A 19,024-nucleotide genomic window follows, 5' to 3' on the forward strand; every position below is an offset into this window, starting at 1 on the left:
GATTATTCCTACAGGTTGAGGCTTGGTGCCTATAAGTAAATACAAAGTTGGTAAATGGTTCACAGTCCTGTCAAAACTGTTAGTGGGGGGCATTGTGGGTAAACTTTGATTTCTGCGATGAATCTTGTCTTAATCACCTATCATCAATTGTTACCTTTATCAAGTGAAGAAAAATAATAATTAGTGATGTTAATTTTTGAGACTTTAAGAAATTTAGAACACTGATTGTTAAATGGAGGCCTTACTTTCTCAACTAAGAAACAAATAATTAAGTAATGCAAAGAATCCACCATCTTTTTTTTAACATATTGTAAGAGGAAAATTCAATAGAAAGCCTTGAGCACGATGTTTTTACCTCCAAAGAAATTAGAAACAAACATCTTTTGCTTCAACATATGATAACTCTGGTACCTTGGTGGGAGTATTTAATACAGATGCTAATTCAGTTGCAATTTTAAGACTGGGAAATGTTATAAATGAGGATATAGAGAAAGGTTTGATAGTAAGAGGAGAGGTACAGATCAACCATAATCAGACAGAATGGTGGGGAAGGCTGGAAAAACCAAATGGTTTGTCTTTCTGTTCCTTTGGTAATTTTAAGTGTATTCAAATTTAACTTTGTTTCTACCATACCTTCTTAAAAGCAATTTCTCTTAAAATACCAAATTCATCTTTATACAATTATGAACACTCGTTATCCTTCTCTGACTCACATTTACATGGTGTATGATACATTCAGTGATCTCACACTCGTAATAAATAGCTGTTCTTTTAAGTGTTGTTTCTCTGTGGCCCATTGGATTTGTGCATATAGCACAATGTTTCCTGATTATTGAATTCATGATAAATAGGTGATTGATTCAGCCTCTTCAACAACTGGTTGTTATAAATCCAACAGAAGCTTCAGTTATTTGTAGTGTAATGTCAAAGCATTGACAGCAGAAAAATGGGCCAGATAAAATGTGTCCAAAAATTGGCGCATCAAAAATTTACAATTACACACATTGTCTGTAGAAGTTGAGGTTTGTATGAATCCATATAAATCCCTAGTTTCAGAAATATATAGTAATAATTTTGGGGCTCTGATCATTATTGGCAAAAGATAGTGGTCATGAGCCTTCTCCTTGAATTGCTTTAATCTATACAGTGCTGTTAGGTAGGCAATTTCTGCATTTTGGCTGGATGACCATAAAGGAACAGTTTCATATCCTCATAATGAGGGTACATGACCTGAATACAAGCCTAGAAGCGATGGTATTCCAGTATCCCCATTGGCTTTGATCTGTTAGGTGATAGAGACCAAAGGTTTGGGAGGAGCTGACGAAGAAATTTTGGCAAGGTAAGTAAAGTAATTGCTTTCTGGACAGGTAAACCAAGGTATCCTGAGTTTGGGATGGAATTGTTCTCCATTTGCCTCAATCTGGGTGCATTCAGTGGCAGGGAAAGCCACCCTATAATGCCCTTGCCTCCAACCTCTCACTGTTTCCCCTCCAGCTCAACAAAAAAAAAAGGACTAATCTGTTCGCCAATGCAGCTCTTTATGGCTGTGCAACCTTGTCCTCCAATTGACACACACTACAACTCTACTCAGGCTGCCAATCAGTCAGAGACAGGTAGGGTGAAACTTCACTTGTAAGTTTCCTAATTAGATGATATACTCACCCATATAGCATTTAAGTATAGTACCTAATTGGTGTTTGATCCAATGAGCGTTCTCACTGGTGAGCATGGGGTATTAACAATAACTGCAGATGCTGGAAAGCAAATACTGGATTAGTGGTGCTGGAAATGCACAGCAGTTCAGGCAGCATCCAACGAGCAGGGAAATCGACATTTCGGGCAAAAGCCCTTGATCAGGAATAAAGGCAGTGAGCCTGAAGCGTGAAGAGATAAGCTAGAGGAGGGTGGGGGTGGGGAGAGAGTAGCATAGAGTACAATGGGTGAGTGGGAGAGGAGATGAAGGTAATAGGTCAAGGAGGAGAGGGTGGAGTGGATAGGTGGAAAAGGAGATAGGCAGGTCGGACAAGTCCAGACAAGTCAAGGAGACAGTGCTGAGCTGGAAGTTTGAAACTAGGATGAGGTGGGGGAAGGGGAAATGAGGAAGCTGTTGAAGTCCACATTGATGCCCTGGGGTTGAAGTGTTCCGAGGCGGAAGATGAGGTGTTCTTCCTCCAGGCGTCTGGTGGTGAGGGAGCGGCGGTGAAGGAGGCCCAGGACCTCCATGTCCGCGGCAGAGTGGGAGGGGGAGTTGAAATGTTGGGCCACAGGGCTGTTTGGTTGTTTGGTGCGGGTGTCCCGGAGATGTTCCCTAAAGCGCTCTGCTAGGAGGCGCCCAGTCTCCCCAATGTAGAGGAGACCACATCGGGAGCAACGATACAATAAATGATATTAGTGGATGTGCAGGTAAAACTTTGATGGATGTGGAAGGCTCCTTTAGGGCCTTGGATAGAGGTGAGGGAGGAGGTGTGGGCGCAGGTTTTACAGTTCCTGCGGTAGCAGGGGAAAGTGCCAGAATGGGAGGGTGGGTCGTAGGGGGGTGTGGACCTGACCAGGTAGTCACGGAGGGAACGGTCTTTGCGGAAGGCGGAAAGGGGTGAGGAGGGAAATATATCCCTGGTGGTGGGGTCTTTTTGGAGGTGGCGGAAATGTCGGCGGATGATTTGGTTTCTGCGAAGGTTTGTAGGGTGGAAGGTGAGCACCAGGGGCGTCCTGTCCTTGTTACGGTTGGAGGGGTGGGGTCTGAGGGCGGAGGTGTGGGATGTGGACGAGATGCGTTGGAGGGCATCTTTAACCACGTGGGAAGGGAACTCTATGCTACTCTCTCCCCACCCCCACCCTCCTCTAGCTTATCTCTCCACGCTTCAGGCTCACTGCCTTTATTCCTGATCAAGGGCTTTTGCCCGAAACGTCGATTTCACTGCTCGTTGGATGCTGCCTGAACTGCTGTGCTCTTCCAGCACCACTAATCCAGCATGGGGTATTAGTCAACCTGAAGTTCCTGCACAAAAGCCTTGTGCACAAAGCACTAAATCCTTACAATAGTGTCCTTGTAGGCTTCAAGCAGATGTAGTACCTCAATTTTTATAACTACATGTTATTACTGCATTTGTATGCAAGCTAATTTCAATTTGTATACATAAAGTAGTTTTTAATGTATTGTGTTACACACTGTGTATAGTTTGAAACAAAGGGCTTAATTTTAACTATTCAAAACCCATGCACTTGTGCAAAGGTTAAATCAGGTCCAAAGCATTACAACATTGATTGGGAGCAACATCTGTATTTTTAATGAATAGGATTAATTCAGCAATTACTCAAGAGAGAGAAGAATTAGATAAGTTGACTTTCGTATGTAATGACGAAAGGCTCACTCTGTTAAAGCTGCAAATATATATATATATATAGAACCATTATCTGAACACAGTTCTTCATCTCATTGAAGAAACAACAGAGCAAAGTAATTAGAGCTATTGTTACATCTATAGATGAATAACTGTATTTATGTCAGTACAAATGTAGGTAGGCTTCATATCAAAATAGTCTCCAAAAAGAGTTTCAAATGCCATCTTTTGTTTATTTGTGAACTTTATTATTTCTCCACTTTCTGATGCAGAACACCCCACCTATCAAAAAGACCTCTTAAACTGAGCTCGAGTAAATAAAAATTCTCTCTGGCATACACAGAGCTGTAGTTTACATATTTCAAGAAGTTGTTCACTCTGACAAGTATGATTTCAGTTGAATTTAGGTTAGTAATGCAGTGACAGTATATAATCCTTTGCAAATGATGACAGACCAAACCATAACTATGGTGCTTATTAACATTATTTTCCTATATTGCACCACGTGTATGTTTTAACACAATCAGTCCCTTTCCCAGTCCTAGATCACATTTTTCTCATTCATGGGATGAAGGCATTGCTAGTTGGGCTATCATTTATTGCCCATCCCTAATCTCTCTTGAAAAGGTGGTGGTGAGTTGCCTTCTTGAACCACTGCAATTGGTGAGATAAAGGGACAACAGGATTTTGACCCAGTAACAATGAAGGAACAATGATATACTGTAGTTCCAAGTCAGGATGGTATGTCAATTAGTTCAACAATTTCTTTTGGTGTCAATGCAGTGCGTCTAGTATTACTTTTGACCTCTTCTTCTACTCTTTCCCTTTTCTCCTCTCCCCTTCTGAAGATAGAGATCCATAGAAGAGCATTGTTCCAGAGTTACCATTAGCTGTTCAGAACGTTTTGCACCTTACGAATGAATCGAAGACAATCTGTGCTTACAACTATTTAACAAAGTGGTAGGACAGTGAATGCCAGGAAGTAGACAATAGTTGATTTTGATTTTATCCTGGCCCAATATATGATCTACATCAGGCTTCCACTCATCAACCACAGCTCTGCCTTCAATCCAATAAATCCGACCAGATTAATCTTAAAATTGCGAGACCTAGGTCTCAGCTCTGCCCTCTACAACTGGATCCTCAGCTTCCTGATCCACAAACTGCAATCAGTGAAGACAGCCAAAAGCACCTCTTCCATGACAGTCCTCAGCACGGGCACCCCAGCAAAGATGTGTTATCAGCTTCCAGCTGTACTTCCTACACACGCACAGCTGTGAACCCAAATTCCATATGAGCATTATCTACAAGTTTGGTAGGACAGATATTAAATAACGACGAGTCAGAATACAGAAGGAGATAGAATGCTTAATGTCATGGTGCAATGGCAACAACCTCTCTATCAAAGTTGGCAAAACCAAAGAACCGATAATTCACTTCAGCAAGAAAGGAGGAGGACACAACCCTATCTACATCAACGGAACTGAAGTGGGCAGGGTCAAAAGTAACAAGTTCCTAGGAGTGACGATAACCAACAATCTATCCTGGACCTCCCATGTAGATGCAATGGTCAGAAAGGCACAACAATGCCTCTTCTTCCTCAGACAACTTAGAAAATTCAGCATGTCTATAAGCACCATCACCAACTTTTACAGATGCACCAGAGAAAGCATTCCTTCCAGGTGACTGGTACGGCAAATGCTCTGCCCAGGACCGTAATAAACTGCAGAAGGTTGTGTACACAGCCCAGACCATCATGGAAGCCAAACTCCCATCCGTGGACTCCATTTGCATTTCTCATTGCCCCCGAAAGGTTACTAACATCAAAGACCCCTGCCTCACCAGTAATGCTCGCTTCCAAACTCTTCCTTCAGGTTGAAGATATAGAAGCTTAAACACTTGCATCAACTGGTTCAAGAACAGCTTCCTTCTCTGCTGTCATTAGACTGTTGAATAGAGCTCTCTAACTTCAAATAATGTTGGTCTTGCTAAAGTTGATCTTGCTTTGCACACTCCTGTGCAACCGTAAATCTTTACGCCTCAGTCTAAGCACCTTATGATCTGTATGTCTTTGTTTGCTATGATCTATCTGTACTGCTGGCAAAACAAAGTTTCTTACTGTACTCAGATACATGTGACTACAATAAATCAAATTAAATATCTGTATGTTTTCCAGTTGGTGTCACTCAAAAGTAAAATTGGGAATTCTGAACTTTTCCTTATATCTCCATCACTAACTCACTGAGATTGTGATCAATGTGATTCATCCCAACTAAGATCAGGTAACTCAATACACAAACAACTCTATATTCTGTTCTGTATTGGTACAGTACAACACCAAGCAGAACCTTTACATAATGAGAAATCAAGGAAGTCCATAAACCTGCTGATATCATTCAAGTTATTAACAAAGTTGTTCAGGACAACATATAATGAAATTTACCAATATTTTCAGTTATTTAAGACAGCCAATAGATGAGACTCTTTTGCTAATTCATGCAATATCAGATCTAATTATGACCTAACCCACCAAGTGGAAACAAATTTCATTCAGAATGGACACAGACTTCACATTTGAGTGATTTTACTCACCATTGATTTCATTGTTGCTTAGTAGTACTGCTATGACTTGTAGCAGATATTTTCTCATCACTGGGCAGAAACGTCTTGGATAAAAGTCAACAATCCCAGCACTGTTGGAACAAAATTAAACTAATTCCATGTCTGAATGCTAGCATTTCTCAACTTGACTAGCACAATAGGCATACTCAGTCACTTATACACTCTTTCATCAATCTATCATATCAGGTTCCCATAGTTTTGTATCTCAAGCTCAACTGACGGCTGCTGTTAAAGATACTTAAGAAAAAGTTGGATAACTATCTGATTAGGAACAGAGTTAAGCCTTAGCAGTACAGATAGTAATAAAGCTAGTGTGAAAACAACACAATGAAGAAAATTTGTCAAATATGAATAAGTTTCTTTATTCATTTACAGAATGTAAGCATCAAAATTGGCCTTTATTTTCCATCTCTAATTCGCCTTGAAAACATGAAGAGATTTGAAACACGGATGCGAATTAAAATCAAAACTTCACTTAATGTAGAGAATTAAGTGTGATAAAGGGATGGGACTTGGTGCAGTTTTAGAGGTTTTTACAGATTTGGATGATCTTATGTTTATGATCGACACTATGTGGGTAGTCAGCCTAGAGGGTTAGTGAATAAACAAACTAAAAGAGGCATGAAGATTTATCTAATTAGCTGAATTTGGATTCCCAGATTGCCAGGCAGCATTTAAACTCAGTATACTAGATTATTAGAACAAGGATTTGAATTTACTTGTCCTGTAACATAACCAGGTGTCACAGTTCCCAATATAGGATTAGATGTAGCATTATATAGATATTTGCTTAATTTGCCTTCGTTTTGAGGTAAATTAATAATAAAAGGGAACAGAAAGCTCAAAAGAACATATCTTATTAGAAATTGTTCTCTTACCCGATTTGTAACGTTGATACCTTGAAAACATTAATTATGTTGAGATATTCAAAGTTGAGTCTCACTCATTGAAAACTCTTGAGCCATGCCACGTTTGAGAAACATCACTGGGAGCTGCTTTGATGTTAATGCAATATTGAACAAGGAGGTGGAGAAGCAGCAGCCTGAAAGCCTTAGTCTTTCCTGTTGAATCTTTTTTTTTATGATGGTCTTCACATGAACATAAAAGCAAAAGCAGCAAGTAATGTTGAAAGTGGCACATAATGTTATTACTGATCTGTGCCATTGCTGTCTTTATTGTAATGAACTCACTACACCCTAACCTTCTTTATGATTTTACTTGCCTCGCTTAAGAGATTAATTGGGTAGTAGTGTTCTGCGGTATCTTCTTAACTCGGTTAACTACCAAAAACAAATTTAAAAGTTCCATTCTTACAGCATTTGCTCTTGCTGGCATATAATTCATGTGCCAACATTGACCATGTGTCTCAACAAGCAGTTCACCCATGGATCACATTCTGAATCTTGTTCTTAACAAAGCATCCATACACATGTGTTTCTATAAGGAGTCACCAGACTGATTCAGAGATAGCTTTCTGGCTGTTTATTCCTTATTGCAGGTTTGTGGCTTTGATATCAATCTCCACATCTCACTGCTTTCTTGAGCCCCCACCGTGTGGGCTTGGAATAACCTCAGAGTATCTAGTTCCTACCAAATAGTTTCACAATATATGTTGGCCCTTTTAATTAATTGAGTCACCAAGGGGCTCAAATATTAAACTAATTATAGCATTCCATATTTTCGCTTTAATATGACATAATTTTCTATTTGTTTTTCAGAGTGAAAATAAGTTTGTTTCAGGGTTAAACTCAAGAAAAGACTTTGGTGATCGAAATATTGCTGGCCAACATGTGACTGAAAAGATAAAATTAGAAGATGATGAGCATTATAAACCTTCTAGTTCCAACCGAGGAACTCAACAGACTAAAGATTTATTGTTCTTGAAGGATCTGAATGGGACTGATGGGTCACAACATAGTGATCTAAAACTGCCTATAACTTTACACCCCCTTCCACCTGGAATCAAACTTCAACTTCAAGGATCATCTTCCACATGTGATGTGGTCAAATTTGCCAAATTATCTGGACCACTAGCATCAAACAATCTGGGCGACATCAGGTTACAGACGCAAGTGGATCCATCCTTGAAAATCAATACTATAAATGTTCCCCTTACTGTTCCTCCTACAGAAGCAGGTACTTTTTTATATAACGGCTGTTGAATTTTATTTGAGTGCAGTACATTCTTGAAGGGTATTTTTAACATCAAAATGAACATTTTGCAAATCAGCCACAATCTTAATCTTATATGCGGACAAATCATACATATTTTGTTGGTGTGTAGTACTGCGACATCAACAGTGTCAGAGTAGCATGTTGCTGCTTATCCTAGGTTGCGAAGTTTATACTTAATGTTTTAAAATATATGAGCAATTATTATTGTCACAACCTTTTAATGGCACTTTTTTTTTTCTGTTGCAACATATGCACATTAGAAGCTTAATAAATATTCATGAGAAAATGAAAGTTTGAAGAACCCATACATTTTACAGAGCTAAAACAAGTTATAGGATCAAAAATTAAATGTATTAACAAAAATTTCTCACTGCAGATTTTCTACCAACGTTTGTTCCCTTGTTATTCCTCTCTTGTGGACAAAATCTGCTTTTGGGTTATTGTGCCAAGGCTGCCCGTAGCATGTAACTGACGTGGCCATTCTTCAAGTCCAAGCTTTGGCAATTATAGGTTATTCTGCTGTAACGCACGTTTCATTAACACAAATTTGCTATAATATGATGACGAACTGGGGACACTGTTTCTAAAGCATAACGTTTTAAAGCGTGTACTGGTTATCATGTGATTCCGTCCCCATTAACTTAGATGGTGCTGCTATAATATGATATAATAGGACAGAACTACCGCGCTATAACAGAACTGACTGCACGTGATTAGGATAAATCAGAACCAAGTTTTCACTGAACCCTCCAGTTTCACATTTTCAGAGATGGATTATCCTAAGCTTCCTCATGCAAATTCTGAAACCACTCTAATTTCACCTTTATTCCATACCTGAAATCAATTGTTTGCGTAGACCAGAATTAAACCAAGATTTTCAAGTTTACTCAGTACCCCGTAGGCTAAATCCAACACTTTTATATATATTTATTTGTTGATTAATCAAATGTCTATTATGCAGACAAACACCTCAGCATGTTTAAGAGGTCTCAAACCAGGTTAATTGAATTCTGTCCATCTGTTAGGCAGTGCAATATGCACTCTGTCATCAAGAGTATATTCCACTTTTCTAAACTCTGAGAGCAATTAGGTATAGGTTAATTGAAATTGTAGTAACTTTGTGATACTTCTGCAATTTAAAAAGTTTACACGTTTCAAGTTCAGAGCATCCAGCATGGGCTACTTATGACATTAGGGAAACTACTTAAAGAGTATTGAAGTATGGTAGCAATTCTAATCCCCAGTGACAGGGAGAAAATGTGGACTGCAGATGCTGGATTTCAGAGTTGAGAATGTGGTGCTGAAAAAGCACAGCAGATCAGGCAGCATCCGAGGAGCAGGAGAATCAACATTTGGGAATAAGCCCTTCATCAGGAATTCTTGACGAAGGGCTTATATCCAAAATGTTGATTTTCCTGCTCCTCGGATGCTGCCTGATCTGTTGTGCTTTCCCAGCACCACACTCTCGATTCCAGTCACGGAGCCAATTTCCATTTGTGAACCTGGTTAGTTATTCATCAACAATGCCCTATAATACTGCCTAGCTTGTATAGCTCGAATATTGGGTGAGTTTGCTATAGTGGCTTCATTTAGTTCCAAGGTCATGTTAGGATCCATCTTATCTTGGAACCAACTTGACCTTCTCTTCTTCTGGCAGGACGATAGTCATGTTGATGGCTAAGCAGGTATAAGTGCAATCTTTGTGAATTTACTAAGTGGATACAAGCTTCTCAAAGCTGCAGTTCGTGGCCCAGACTTTGCTGCCAGCAACAAAGGAATAGCACTGGCAGTTGATCACAGTGAGAGTTGCCTACAGAGTTTTCATGGGGACTTGCTGTAATCTAGTGCCTCGACTATGCAGTTACAAACAAAACAGAAAAATTTTTGAGCACTCTAACCTACTAGATTGAAGATTTTTGACTGACACATACAAAGTCAAATTTCTTTGGAGTCAAGAAGATACTGTAAAAATGGCATGCAGAACCCGCATAAAAAATTCCCTCCCCATTTCTGACAGATCCAATTTTTGCTGGTATGGGAAAAGAGTGGGCTGTGATTCACAGAGAAGGCAAATCCAAATCCATCAGTCATTTAAATTTAGCCCTGATATGATGTTGCTGAAGAAATGTAAATATAGTTAATGGTTTTATGAATGAGGGTGTTTTTTATCAATAGACTGAAGTCTACAGTAGACTTTTCGAACCTTATGGAATCTTATTTTGCTGTATCTCTCTATGGATCCTGATATTTGTCAAAAGTGGCTACCAGGTGCAATGCATACTTGTTTAAGGTCAACAGATGGTGGATGGAGATCATGGGTTAGCATTAATTGTCACTATGTTGGCATAGGATTACAGGAGTGGGTAGACTGGCACAGACTGGTGTGGAGGACATGCTTATGGTCGGGGGGGCATGAGTTGGCATGGGAATGAGACGATGTGGGATGGAGATGCATTGGATTGGCATGGATGAGGCATGAGGAGTGTGTGTGGAGAGAAAGTGTGAAAGGTGAGGTTGGTAGACCATATAATATTCCCACTTTTTTTCTGAAACTTCATACTGTGATGTTATACCAAAGTAGGCCTAATGCTCAGCGTATCCTCTGTGCCTAGCAGCCTGTGCACTCATTCTGTGATTTGTTATTGAGTTCTAATGTATCTCCCCTACCACCAGACCAAAAGTCTACTCTTCTGACAGCCACTTTAAAGACTGAGTTCACACAGCTGGGCATTCTTGCAACTTTGTACACCCAACACACAGACAAAAATTTAGTGCTTTCAGAATTTTAAAGGCTTTTTTAAAAAAATCTTTAACATGCTACATTACTCTGATGACACAATTTTTTTCAACCATCTGTACAGTTACTCCCTTTGTTCTGGCTTTAGAAATCAATGATATGCCACCCTCCAAAGACAGAAGTGGGCATATAAAACGGCCAATGAATGCATTTATGGTTTGGGCTCGAATTCACAGACCTTCGTTAGCCAAGGCAAACCCCAATGCAAATAATGCTGAAATTAGTGTCCAACTCGGCCTGGAGTGGAACAAACTGACTGAAGAACAGAAGAAACCCTATTATGATGAAGCACAAAAGATAAAAGAAAAACACAGGGAAGAATTTCCTGGTGAGTTAAAAGCTAGTTAGAATATGTAGATTTGTTTTTATTTTGAAGTGAAGATGAAGTCTTGGATAATAGCAGGGGAGGATTAGACAGTTCTGGGGAGACTGGGAGTTTAGTTTTTTTTAAATCTCCAAAGCATACGTCTTTTGTGCTTAACAGGTTCCTGACTCAGGAGTCACTCTGATTGACAGGTTTGCCTTTCACTCCTTGTGGGTTGAATTCAGCAATAGGCTGTAGGAGTAAGTGCTGTATGTCTGCCCATCCCCCCAGTGCTTAGAATGGTGTGAAGATGGTCTGCTCCAAGGAAGTGGTCCAAATTCCAATTCTAGCAAACTTTTTATGGGAGAGAAGGCGAATTAATGGACCTGGGAGTGGGGGGAAGCACTCCTGCTCTTCCTAGCCCAGAAAGTGTGCTATAAATGCACATTGCTGTATGATGTTCCTGCCTCCCTTTAGCCACCAGATTGGAAGGTCTGCTGCATTAAGATCATTTAATTTGCCTCCTCACCTCCTAAGTAGATCTGCTGTCCTCTATTTTTTTTTTGTCCTGCCTCTGTTGAAACTGGAAATAGATGTGTTGAGTTGTGACATTTTTTAAAACATTTGAACCATGTACAACTCTAATCCACCCAGTTTTGATGTTAAAATTCAGCTTGAAGAGTTAAAACCTGAAACAGAAAGCAAATCTGAGTCATAATTTTCATAAAAGTATTTCTCTAACGTCAATGTAAAAATATTATGAGAAGCACATGGACTATACTTATTTAGAAAATTTCAAATGTCGTAAGGCATAGAAGAATCTTAATAGTTTTCCAGATGGCATCATCATCAAGCATTCTCTCTACTATATTTGTTGCCAATTAAAAATGTCTTTTTTGTTGGAGAATTATCTCAATAAATTCACTTTTGGCTGAGAAAACTTGGATCCTGTGCTCCATCATAAATACTGAGATAAAGTAAGAGAATATCAGGTTCCCTCTGATGATGATCAGTCATGGCACTGCAAATAATGCATTGCAATAAAAGGTTGTAGGTTTGAGCCATGAATCAAGATTTGCACCTACATCTGAGGCTGAATTTCCAGCCCCCCTTTGAGAAGTACAACCCAGTTCTAACACGTTAGCATAATTCACTGTGTCAAAGGTGCTCTATACATGCATGTTGGCGTTGTAAGCCACACACTGATGAAACATTAAAGAGAGTTACTCTCTAACTTACCCTGTGAGTATTAAAAATGAATTATGAGAAGATTGTAGGATCATTATTCTCGAAGGGTAATTTTGAAAGGCCCAGATTGAAACGGATTAATTGTATTAACTCACACCCTGCAAATACCTGACAGAAAGAAAGAGTACCATTGCGTAAAACAAAATGAAAATGATCATTAAAAAATCAGAAGCAAAGAGACTCATCTTATTTGACCTAAGATTCTTGCATGACTGAAATACTGAACTCCACTTTGTTATCAACCATCAGAAGTCTTCTGAAGAAATTACATTTGACACCATACCATGCAATGACAGTAGTCCTTATAATGAACCTCTAGCTGTCCAATGTGCTTTTAAATATTATCAGTTTTCAGACAAGAAAAAGCACAATAATCCTACTGAGGCTTAGGTCCAAAATCTTAAGGTCTCCAATCCACCATTCAACCAACCAAACCTATCTAACACTCAGAAAGTGCATTAATGATGTTTATTTTATCAAACTGTTAAATAATGAAATTTGTCCACTTAGTTTAACATCTGAATAGGTGCAAATTTCATACTATAATTTACTACATTACTTTTTCCCCTTAGGATGGGTGTACCAGCCACGACCAGGGAAAAAAAAACGATTTGCATTGGGTGTTCCTTCAAACGTTTTTCCTGGCAGTGGTCAAAATATTGTTTCGACAACTCCAGCAACCATTTACCCCTATCGGCCTGCCACCTACTCAGTAGTTATTCCGAATTTACAAACAAATGTCAACCGTCCATCAGTTATTGGTAAGTTGTGAAATTTATAATTGTGTGTGTTAAACACTGTAGTTCAACACATTTATTATGTAATAAAAATGATGCATAAGCTCCAGATTCCAATGGTATGAGTATAAAGCATAGAAAAGGATGTTCAAGGTAGTGATGTGACACCACATGCTGCGTAATAGCCCTCTAGTCTATCTTTATGATTGCAAAACCCATTTCTTGGTCAGAGAGAACCACTGCAAAAGGGACCACATGTCAAGCCACAATGTGGACACAGTAATGGTAACCATATTTACAAAATGGTGAACAAATGAAATCTGCAATTTAAGAGGCCAAAAGAAGGTGTGGCTATGTGTTCACTGAAAATGAATCTTCATTTAGGAGCAAAAATCATGCACTTTTTCCTGTCACCCCATTGAAGCCTAAATAGATAACTGGCTACCTCCCTTTCTCTGAGGTAGATTCTTCCCTTCTTCACCCATTTCTCATAGTCCCCTCTCCCCTTCTACCTTTTTTCACTTCCTCCCAGCCCATCTAACACTCGGTGCCCATCTCCAATCCAATGTTCTGATTGAGGCCGACATCAATTATGATCATTTCTATTGACGCCTAAAGAGTCTCCCAACTCTTTCCTTGCTTTCTTTCTTGTCTTTATTTATCCCTCAATGCTTTATATTTGCTTATGATTTATTTATTTAATAATTTCAATCTCTGTTTCTCTTCTTTCCCACTTTCCCTCTCCCTGTCCCCTTTCTTCACTTCACCCTTCCCAACTGCTTCCCATCCACATTTCCCTCACTTTCTCCCTCTCCTCCTCCTGTCTCCCTATCCTCTCCGTGTTCCTAACCTGTTATTATCACTTCCCATTATTCCCTTCCCCTGACTCTAATCCTCTGTTCCTCCCTTCATTCAAATTAAAATTGGTCTCATGCCTGCAACATTTGCCTGTAGAAGAAGACCAGAGACTGCCTGGAAGTTGAAACTCAGATCTCTTTTGCTCAAAATCTGCAAGCTGTCATCACTGTCTGGGTGACCTGATGCTCTTCGTTGGTCAAGGAATAGAAATTTCGGCTGGACACAGCCCAGAGATTGGAGTGAAGGAGGTGAGCAGAAGGGGGACAAGCATGGGTTAGCAGCAACCTGCAGAACTGTTTTGGACAGGAAAAGATGAGAAAGCTGTTGTCCTGGCTTCAAATGAAAGTATATTAAAAAACAAGAAATTACCAGTTCCGTGATTGCCTCCAGTGGTTTACTGAGGAAAACTGATCAGGCTACTGACCAAGCAGAACTTTCGCTTCCTATTTATTTTTTACTGAACTGGAGGTGTAGCTGCAAGAGGAGGAGAGTAGGTCAGATATCGTACATGGGACGAGATCATCCTATGTTTGCAAAGGCAATAGGATCAGATAATTATAGTGACTAATCTCAGGTTAGTGCTCTCTTTATATTGCACATGTGCAAGATCGCACAGGAATCTGGAATATGCCATGCAGGAAACAAACTGATAACGTACATGGCCTGGTAGAAGTCTTAAAGGGACCACTCAGTGCAACAGCCGGGCTGAACGCATTCAAGGGAAATTAGAGAAATTAGACATTGAGAAGGTGTCAAGTTCAGAGGTTTTAGAAAAGATATCACACAGTGGTCATAAAATGCATCTTCATGTTTTACCAACTGTGCTAGTAGACTCTCACATGACTCAGTACATTACATCTTCAACATTCATTGATCATCATTCTCTGTTAATTGTACTCACACCTTGCTTTCTTAATTTTTCTTTAACTCATTGAGGGAACATGTGCTTCATTGATTGGACCATCATTTATTATTAACCATCCCTGATTACTCTTGAAAAGATGGTGGAGGTCCGTCCTCTTTGACACGTCCATTGGGTCTAGGTAGATCTTCGGTTTGGGAGCAAGTTTGGGATATCCATCCAGCAACAGTAAAGGAAAGGCAATATATTTCCAAATCAGGATAGTGAGTGACTTGGGGGAGGGGGGATTTTGCAAATGATGATGTTCCCATGCATCTGTCTTTCTCTTTCAAAATGGGAGTGTTCATGGGTTTAGAAGATGCTACCTAAGTAGCCTGGGTAAAGTTCTGCAGTACATTTTGCAGGTGGTACTGCTGCTCCTGTACCTCACCTTCTATCCTTTGCACTGATCCAAGCCTCATACTTCACACAACTCGCAGCTTGCACGCATTGCAAGTTAGTCAGTGATGGTAACCTCGTCACCCAATCAAAGCTTATTTTACACCCTCTTACACATTTCTGTCTCTCTTGTAGGACAAGGTGGTGTGCAACCTTAGGCAACTGTTACTAGGGTAACATTCCTTTCTCCCTTGGAGAAGTCAGTGCTCACCATCATTGAGCAGTTATGGCTGAGACCAGGGCATTGGCAGAACTACTGTCACTGAAGCTGATAATATGCTTGCACTAACTCCACTTTACAAACCTATTTCCCTTCATTTAATAATCTCTTCTGACTTGCAAGGGGCAGATGGTGTAAGCATGCATTTCTTGGTTTCTTCCTCTCCTCTTCGCAAACTCTGCCCTTGTACTTTTCAGATACCGAAGTCTGTTATCCAGGCAGTTATGGAAGACAAAGAACTGAAGAACAAGAAAATAACGATAAAAAAGAAACATTGTCAGTTACTGTCATACCTCATTACCAGCTCGGACACTGACATACTGTAAAGGAAAGCTTAGAAGTGGGATCTGTGCATGGTGAGATATGGGACATAAGTGGCCTCCAGCCTGGGCAGGAGAAAGGCAATACAAGTACCAGATTACCAGAGCACGAATTTGTGTATGAGTTCTTCCGCAGTCAGGTGAGGACTTAATGGAAAACCAAAAGAACTATGGATGCTGGAAATCAGAAACAAAAACAGAATTGCTGGTAAAACTCAGGAGTTGTGGCAGCATTTGTGAAGTGAAGTCAGAGTTAATGTTTCAGGTCCAGTGACTCTTCTTCAGAACTGATGGTAGCTTGGAAAAGGTTTATATTTATGCAGAAGTTTGGGCGGGGGGGAGGGGGAGTGCAAACGATGGATGGAGATAGAACCCAAAGAGAGAGAAAATCAGATGAAGGAGTAATTTAAAGCCCACCTGGGGGAATGAAGAGCTGCTAATGGGGACTATAAGTAGCTGACAAAGAGTGTATGAGGTAGCAAGCTATGTGACAACAAGGTCTGATGCATGGGGGTTGGTGTAAGAACATGGCGTCAGGCCCTAAAATTGTTGAACTTAATATTAAGTCCAGAAGGCTGTAGTATTCCCATATAGAAAATGAGGTCCTTTTCTTCCGGCTTGTGCTGACCTTCGATGGAACACTGTAGCAAGCCTTAGACAGCAATGTTGGACAGGGAACAAGGTGGTGTTTTGAAATATCAGGTAACTGGAAGCTGAGGGTATTTCTTGCACTATTCTTGTGAGCAGTAAATACAGTAGACTAGATTGTGTGAAGTGCAGGTAAAGTGTAGGTACAGGAAGCAAGGTATGAGGATGTATAGTTAAGGTAACTGTGGGAGTCAGTAGGTTTTTGTGGATATTTGTGGCCAGCCTGTGCCCAGAATTGGAAAAAGACATGCTGAGGAAGGAAATGAAGGTTTCAGAGATGGACCAAGTGAAGGTGAGAGTAGGGTGGAAATTGAAAATGAAGTAGATAAACTTTCCCAATTCAGGACAAGAGAGGAAAGTAGCACTGATGATGTCATTGATATAACCAGAGAAAGTGTCGTGGGTGGAGTCTGGAGTAAGACTGAAACAAGGAATATTCCACGTATCCCTCAAAAACACAGGCATAACTGGGGCCCATGCAAGTCCACATGGCCACTCATTTGATCTGAAGGAAGTGAGAGGAGTTAAAGGAGAAGTTGTTCATAGTGAGGACAAGCTCAGCTAGACAGGGGAAGGTGGTGGTGGATGGGGATGGTTCAGGCCTTTTTTCCAAGAAGAATTAGACAGCCCTGAGACCATCCTTATGGGAGATGGATGTGTAAGGGGATTGCGCGTCAATGATAAAGGGAAGGCAGCTAGACCCATGAATGGGAAATTCTGAAACTGATGTAAAGCGGGAGAGAAATTATGAATGTAAGTAGAAGGCACTGGAAAAAAAATTGAGTCAAGGTGGGAAGAGATGAATTCCATGGGGTGGGAGCAAGCAGAATTAATGAGTCTGCCCAAGTAATGAGTCTGTTTGTAGATTTTGGGAAGGAGGTAGAAGTGAGTTGTGTGGGATTAGGAGACTATGAATTTGGAGGCTGTGGTGGGGAGACCACCAGCTGAAATGAAGTTACTGATAGTGGTGGACACCACACAATGGACTTTAATGCGGTTCTCTCTGTAAAAAGCTGAAGGGTATGAACAGTGAAATGCTTGATGTATTGACAAACTTGCCAGAAGGTCTGGAGTCAATATCAAAGAGTGTTGAGCTGTGCGTTACCAACCTTACATGGGCCTCTGGAGTCCATCTTCTCCAACATGGAAGTACTGGCTAACTTCATGTCAATACTTGCAGATCCAACCATGTTAATATGTTCTAATGGCACAGTTTCCAGTGGCACAGTTTCCAGTTTCTAAACCAGAACCTAGACTTCTGACATGCAAGCTCAACTTGCTGCCACACAGGTACAGGCAGCTGCAATATACCATTGTTCAAAGGAACTTCCGGGGTGTCATAGCAGTCCAGCAATCTGTCTTGCCACAGTTCCTAGGTGGAGCTCTGAAGGAGAGGCTATGACCTTGTGGAGCATAAACCTGATATCCTCTCTCAGGATGACAATCTTCATTCCATTTTGTTCTGGCTGAAATAGCAGACTGCTGCAGAAAGAAGCATCATGATTGTTGCCAAGATACCAAACAACGACTTGCATGCAATGCTTCACACCAGCTAGATGTTGAAGAAGTGGAATTTCATTCAACTGTACTTTAGCCAGAGTTGCCAGGCAACACCTACAAAGTGTATTACCTGCTTTGTGTGCATAACACTTGCTTCTCTCTGGCAAGGCAGAGTGCCATGTATTAATCTCTTTGTGAATAAAGTGTCTCAGGGTTATCGTTCATGCAATGGTGATCATTAGGGAGAAGAATTGATCCCTGAACATCCTCAGCAGATATGGTCTCCTACTGAAAGCCCCTCATATTCTCCCCTCCTCACTCTTCAAGCGGCTTGTCCTGCTCTGCAGGATTTCTTTTAATTCTTCCTGTCATTTGCTAGCCAAAGGAAGTGAAAATAGCTATATTTATGTTGGGGAGTGAGTTCTTTGTACAGTGTCTCTGATCCTTAGCACATGCTACACCACTTGATGTAGACTTCAGAAACTTCAACCAATTCTGAAAACCAGTAAACTCTTCTAAAGTTATAACTGAGTTCGTAAAAGTCAATCAGCAAGTTGATGCTCCCTTTAAGACGATTGAATTCTAACTGTGTGTGTTTACCAGATGGAGCTAGCTGCAATGTTGAGCTACAAAATGGCAACATTAGAGTTAAATCAACATTATAGATATTGCTCAATCAATCTGTTTAGGTATGTTATGGAACACCTCTGAGACAGATGGAACATGAATTTGGGACACTGTCACTGTGCTACTAGAACTCTCAAATCGACATAATGTGCTGATTGACATGTGATTTGTCTCTAGAGTCTAGTGAACACTCCCTGTATGCATGCTTATCACATATGACACACTCACAATGTAATTACACTTCTGGCATCAGGCAGTGGGATCCACACTTCGCAGCAGCAATATTCTGATCCTTTCTTTGAATCCTGCTATGATTCAAATATACCC

General features: G+C 40.3%; 1 protein-coding gene across 1 annotated transcript in view; it reads left to right on the forward strand.

Moving 5' to 3' along the window:
- The window catches only part of LOC140491828 (transcription factor SOX-30-like), a 68,081-nt gene that overhangs the window by 32,656 nt on the left and 16,401 nt on the right, over window positions 1-19,024 (forward strand). The window contains exons 2-4 of the mRNA XM_072590223.1: window positions 7,682-8,099; window positions 11,024-11,263; window positions 13,060-13,248. Of these exons, the coding sequence (XP_072446324.1) occupies window positions 7,682-8,099; window positions 11,024-11,263; window positions 13,060-13,248 (847 nt within the window). The remainder of the gene's footprint in view (window positions 1-7,681; window positions 8,100-11,023; window positions 11,264-13,059; window positions 13,249-19,024) is intronic.

Source organism: Chiloscyllium punctatum, chromosome 20 (assembly GCF_047496795.1).
Source record: "Chiloscyllium punctatum isolate Juve2018m chromosome 20, sChiPun1.3, whole genome shotgun sequence".
NCBI lineage: Eukaryota > Metazoa > Chordata > Chondrichthyes > Orectolobiformes > Hemiscylliidae > Chiloscyllium > Chiloscyllium punctatum.